The following is a 6,170-nucleotide window of genomic DNA, read 5'->3' as shown; positions in this document are numbered from 1 at the left end:
GTTTGATTACAGCACAGCAGTGACATCATCCGCCTCTCTCCAGCCAGGAGAAGAAGGAAGTGTAGAGCCTGCAGTGGGACCTCTAGTGTTATTGTAACTCTCAGCGTTGGCAAAGTTCCTGTACAGTTCAAACACACACAGAGCTCCCATTGTTCTTCACTGTTCTCCAGCCCATTGATCCTAATATGGAATTCAGCAGGAAACTCATGATTTCCTGACACCGAGCAAGTCCAAAATGCAAGATTATGGAGAAAAAAAAAAGAAAAAAATCTCCATCCTCCAAGCCCTCCCTTCCATAGTAGATACTGGAAAAGAGTGGAGGCTGGGAAAAGGATTAGCAGCGAGCTCTGATTTCTGTGGTCAGCCTACTGGAGGGACAAGTGACGTCCACACGACTAATTCCCCCTCCTGCGATGCACAAACACTGAGCTTGTGTTGTGTCAGGATGAGGGAAAGTCTGAGAAGTCTGTGAATTGGAGCAATGAGAGGCTCAGACACTTGCATGCAAAATACCGACCCTGCAGGCAAACCAAGTAGCAAAGTATGATCGCCGGAGGACGCTGCAGCAGAATGAGGGGCGCGTTATGATTTCCAGCTTCTCGGGGGGACAGTAGAAAAAAAGAAAAAGGAATTTGTGTCCCAGAACTGTTCTCTAGTTGCTGAAAGGAGTTTGCAGTCGGCCAGGCATGGATAAGAGAGACGAAAGTGACGGCAGCGGCTCTGGCATCACGAACAGCATGAAGAGGATGCTGAAGTGTGTGGTGGTTGGCGACGGCGCGGTCGGGAAGACTTGTCTGGTGATGAGTTATGCCAATGATGCCTTCCCAGAGCAGTATGTGCCCACTGTGTTCGATCACTATGCAGGTAAGGGGGCGCTCTGCGTAGCCTTATTAACTATTTCCTTCTTGAATATGACTCCTATTCTATGCATGAGTATTTGAGGGCAATGTAGCAGCACCTTATGTCGGCATCCATACATATGTGGTAACTTTATGGTCAATTTATTATACTTGGCGCGGACAACACTGTGTTTGGGGGTTTCTTCTTTGTGTTTTTGTATTTGCTTTTTTGTTTTTGTGTTTTTTGTTTTGCTTTTGTTATTTTTATTTTTTTGCGCTTTAATGTAACCCAAGTTAACGATCACCCGTGCCCATTTTATCTTTACAGGAAGCACTGAAAGCTACCATCGCGCCTAGAGGCTTAAAGGGATTTTCTAGGATTTTCATATTGATCTCTTAGGCCACAGGCACACGGCCATGCCCGTATTGCGGCCCGCAAACAGCGGGTCCGCAATATGCAGGCACTGGCCGTGTGCACCCCGAATAACGGATCCGGAAGGTGCGGTGTGGAACGGAGGCACAAAACCCTACGGAAGCACTACAGAGAGCTTCTGTGGGGTTTCTCTCCGTGCCGCTAAAAAAAATAGAACAAATTTTTTTTTGTGGTGCGGACAGACCACAGACCCATTGAAGTTGAATGGGTCTGGATCCGTCTGCGGAATCCTCACACGGATGTTGCCCTTGCATTGGGGACCGCAAATTGATGTCCCCAATGCATGGAACGGCCGAGCAATGGTCCGTGTGCGTGAAGTCTCATCCTCAGGATAGGTCATTAAAAGGAGATCGGCAGGGTCCAATTCTCAGCACCCCTGCCGGTCAGCTGTTTACTGAAGGTGAGCTTCACGGCCTCCTCACACTTTGCTTGGTATCACAGCTCAGCCCCATTTACTTAAATGGGACTGAGCTGCGCCAACGCCATGTGACCAATGAACGTGATGTCACTTGGCCTAGAAAGAGGCCTAAACGCCCACTGAGTGCCGCAGCGTCTTCATAGAGCTGATTAGCAGGGGGCCGGGAGTCAGACCCCTGCTGATCTCATATTGATGACCTATCCTGAAAATCCCAGAAAACCCCTTTAAATGTCTAGTCTCTGAATAGGTATGGGTGCTGTATTAATAGAATATGCCACCAGGTCTAAATGATGCGTCTCCCCTCAGCTCCGCGAGGTACGGTGCTTTTGTGCAGCTGCCATTTTATTGCTGTTATCAGAAAGGGGTCACATCGGTCGTAAGCCAGCGAGACATTGATGGCATATCTTAAGATAACCCCTTTTAAGCTGTCCATACACTAGAGCTTTTGGATGGTTATTCAGAAAGCACCCCTCTGATATTTCTAGTGTATGGTCAGTTTGACACGAAATGAAGGATATTTATCAACCCCTTTACGCAAGAAAACAGGCATCAAAAAGTCACAAAGTTTGGTGCATGCAAGTTTTGGAACTTTTTGGGGGGATCTGTCCCCAGTGTATTACCTCATTTCCCCTGTGGTGGCGCTACAGGGGTACTTAACACTTGTTTCTGAATTTCCCCCACAGAATACAACTGATTGCTGGTGGGCACAGGGGCACAGCTGCCTTGTACATTGTGATCAGCTTGTCGAAAAGGAACCTTTCAAAGTGGACGACCCCTTTAAATCGTGTTGTCCCATGACAAGCATTTGTCTGCTATCCACAGGCTAGAGAATAATTGTCTGATCTGCAGGGGTCCAACTACTGGGGCCCCCACCGATCACGCGAGAGATGCCCCGTTTTTCCCCTCTTGAATGGTGCAGAAGTCAGACATTTGTGATGCCCTCCATTCAACTCTGTGGGACTATCAAAGATGGGGGCTAGGTCTCTCTCCTGACTCCCCCCGTACACATACACGTTCGGTTCGGCCAGGAGCGTAAGTGTTGTCTGTGGGGAGAAAGGAGAATATCTGCTGCCAGACACAAAAAGATCACGTGAAAAAAAATTCAGGTCACCCAATCCTTCACTCCCCTGACAAACACTAATGTGAACGGGGGCCTAACACTGACATTACATGCTGCCATACAGAGCATCAAGCAATTGCATGGTCAAGTCCGTTAGTTAAAAAAAAAAAAAAAAAGTGAAACTGTTTTAAAAAAAGAAAATACAAAAAATACAAAATAGAAAAATATTAATGTTCTTAAAGCCACAATAAACTGTCCCTGTTTAAGCAGTGCATTGTGTGCGTATATGTGCACAAATCTCACCTGCTGGCACACAACTGGAAATTGACCATGCAGAGACCAAGGCGAGTACGATAAAGGTGTTTTCTAGGTCTTGAATATTGATGACCTATCCTCAGGATAGATAATCGATATCAGATTGGTGAGATCCGACACCCCCCATGGATCAGCTGTTTAAGGAAGCCCCTGGTGGTAACTATAAATTGTACGGAGTGGAAATGGAAGGCTCCATAGACTTTGCAGTACTCCAGTATGACCACTACACAGTGGATGGAGCCTTCTACTTCCAGCATTGTACACTGTATATTTTAGGGTGCCCGAAGCAGCTGACCTGTGGGGCTGCCCAGTGTCATATCCCCACCTGTCTGATATTGATTATCTTGAGAAGTCCTGGAGAACCCCTTCATCTAGTATGTCCTGTCCATGCTGAAGGCTTTTGTACATCATTACAGCCACAGACAAACCCTGTACATAAGTATTCAGCTAAAAAGCTGAATTGTTAATTTAAAAAATATTCCAAATACTGTACTTTTAGGTTACATAAAGCAGCAATGAGCGCCTTTGTAACCATGACCCCAAGACCTGACTCTGAACTCTGTAACCTCCTTTCATGCATCTCTTGACCAGTGTTAAAAGAAAAATAATGTCCCATTCAGCCGTATTCCTCCTCCTTCCTTCCTATGTAGTTTCCCTTAATATATCATTAACTTTTCCATTATATAGAGGGGAGGTGAAATGTGCTACTGTAGGAGAATGCTGTCCACCTCATGGCTGGGGCTCGACTACTTCTAAAATAACACCACGCCTTTGTCCTCTCCTCAGGTCTCATGCAAATGGATGTATTCCAGCTTCAAAGCCTACGATGTAACGGCCTATTCCTCCACTTTTTGTGCCATTTTCCATTGGATACCATATTACTAAATAGTTTCTGCTAGAAGAATTGCTTCTAGGGGTGATTATCTCTGGAATATGCTGCTGCGTGGAGGCACATGGGTTGTCTACAGCTCCATAGTACAGAGCCATAGGATCTTTGGGTGCCACCACATAGGTTCTCAATGCATGGCAGAGCCATGTGTCCTACCAGACAGCATTTCTATACATGAAATATTAGTGGCTGATGTTTGCGTTTATAAAAGGAGTTTTCCACGCTCTTTCATATTGATGACTTATCCTCAGGATAGGTCATTAATATCTGAAATAGTGAGGGTTTTACACCCTGTACCCCCACCGATCAGCTGTTCCCTACAGCCTCCGGCACTGTAACTCTTGTTGGATGACTGCAGCTCAGCTCTCATTCACGTCAATGGATGCGGAGCTGCAGTAACCCAGCACGGCCATTATACTTTGAATGGAGCTGTGCTTCCTGCTTCATTCAAAGGGTTAGTACCAGCATCGGGGGGCTGGATCGGTGAGGGTGCTGGGTGTCGTACCCTACTGATCGGATATTGATGATCTATTCTGAGGATAGGTCATCAATATCAGGAGTCTGGAAACCCCATTTAAGTTGGCTACCCACATTACCTTAATGTCATCTGGACCCGCCAATTTTCATGGGATCAGCCAATCGTCTAATGTATATGTAAGCCTTCTGACTCTCTCCCTGACAGCAGAGGATTAGGCCGTTAGATTTCAACAGCTTAATCCTTTCCCCCTATTCATACTGCATGCACGTCCATCTTTAAAGGACCCATTTTTGTTTGAGGTCCTTATCTTACAGTTATACCTTCACTGGCTTTTTGAGTCATGAACTTCTGAAAACCCTGTTATTGTCATAAAATGGGGCTACATACTGTAGTTCAGATAAATCTTTTTAGTTAACCAATTGAAGTGTGTCTTTCCTATATCTAATAGGGTAGCCCAGAGCAGAGGACTCCAAGCCAACCAGAATTGTCCTTGCCACCTACCGTGGCCGTCAGCTTGGTCTTTATGGAAACTGCACTTATTGTTTTTTGCTTTCTCATTGCCTTCCTATTGAATCATAGGTGCAGTTCTGTATTTTTGATTTTTTTGCACATGTGCCTTTAACATGGATTTAAAAAAAGCTTAAAAATAATCATTTTCAGTATCCCTGGTCCCACCACATCTGGTTACATTTCTGCTTGATGACATGCTATCCATAGAGTTGACTTACGTCACGTGCACTAGTCATGGCCCCTTATAATAATCTCACTAGGTTATAGTAGTCCATAATAGTGGTCCATAATTATCCACAGGTAAAGACATTTGTCAAGATGGACCTTTTTCAGGGCTTGCTAATTTTAGGACCTAAGTTGTGGGGTTACCTTTGTACTTGCAGGTCATATCATCATAGAGTCATAAATATTATCCATAGCAGTGATGGGCTCCATATCTGCACTAAATGGGGTTGTCTTCTGCTTGACCTTTGGGGCACATCATTGTCTTATAATTTGGGATCACCAAGGATCCTCTGATACTATGAAGGACCACTTTAACCCTGGAGAGCAATACTCATTTGGATGGATCACTGGATGACCAAAAACATTTCTCCAGAGCTTTTCAAAAGGCTGACTATGGGTAATCCGTTCTAGAGAACAAACTGTTGCTCCAGCCAAGGGAAATACCACAGAGACAAAGAGTGGCAAGAGGGAGGACTCATTACTTGCATAGAGATGTCCTTTACATTCGGAGACAGACATACTTAGAATCACGTATGCATAGTCTTACTTTTCTTTTCTCTCTTTGCTGCTGGACTTCAGAAAGATGAATAAGTGCTTGTCTGTATGACGGTCATTCAAAACCCGGCCAAGCATATTTTTGTTCTTGTAATGACACACGACACCCGGGTCACAAAGCATAATAAGCAGCGTGGGTGAGAGCACAGTCATGGTGTTAATCACCGTATAATTAATTTCTCATTCATTTTACGAATATTGTTTTCTGTTGACTTTCTGCCTAAAAGTTCAACTTTTTCCTCCTACTCGGGCTCCTACGCAGCAGTACGACATGGCACGAGTGCAGAATATGGAATTATATGCTTATTTTAATACATAGAGAAGTATTGTACCTAAAGGCGATGTAAGATGTGATCATCATTCATGACGTTGCTAGTAAGATAAAGAGTTTCCAGTTGTTGCCTTCCGATACTGGTTGAATTGGTGGTCAAATTGGAAGATGCCTAAT

General features: G+C 44.7%; 1 protein-coding gene across 1 annotated transcript in view; it reads left to right on the top strand.

Moving 5' to 3' along the window:
* The first annotated feature begins 303 nt into the window (after nucleotides 1-303).
* Nucleotides 304-6,170, top strand: part of RHOJ (ras homolog family member J) — a 63,678-nt gene continuing 57,811 nt past the window's right edge. Inside the window, exon 1 of the mRNA XM_044272154.1 lies at nucleotides 304-864. Coding sequence (XP_044128089.1) covers nucleotides 687-864 — 178 coding nt within the window. The 5' untranslated portion in view covers nucleotides 304-686. The remainder of the gene's footprint in view (nucleotides 865-6,170) is intronic.

The sequence above is a fragment of the Bufo gargarizans genome, chromosome 11 (genome assembly GCF_014858855.1).
Source record: "Bufo gargarizans isolate SCDJY-AF-19 chromosome 11, ASM1485885v1, whole genome shotgun sequence".
Lineage (NCBI taxonomy): Eukaryota > Metazoa > Chordata > Amphibia > Anura > Bufonidae > Bufo > Bufo gargarizans.
The sequence above is the reverse complement of the archived record's forward strand: the minus strand, read 5'-3'. Positions and strand labels throughout refer to the sequence as shown.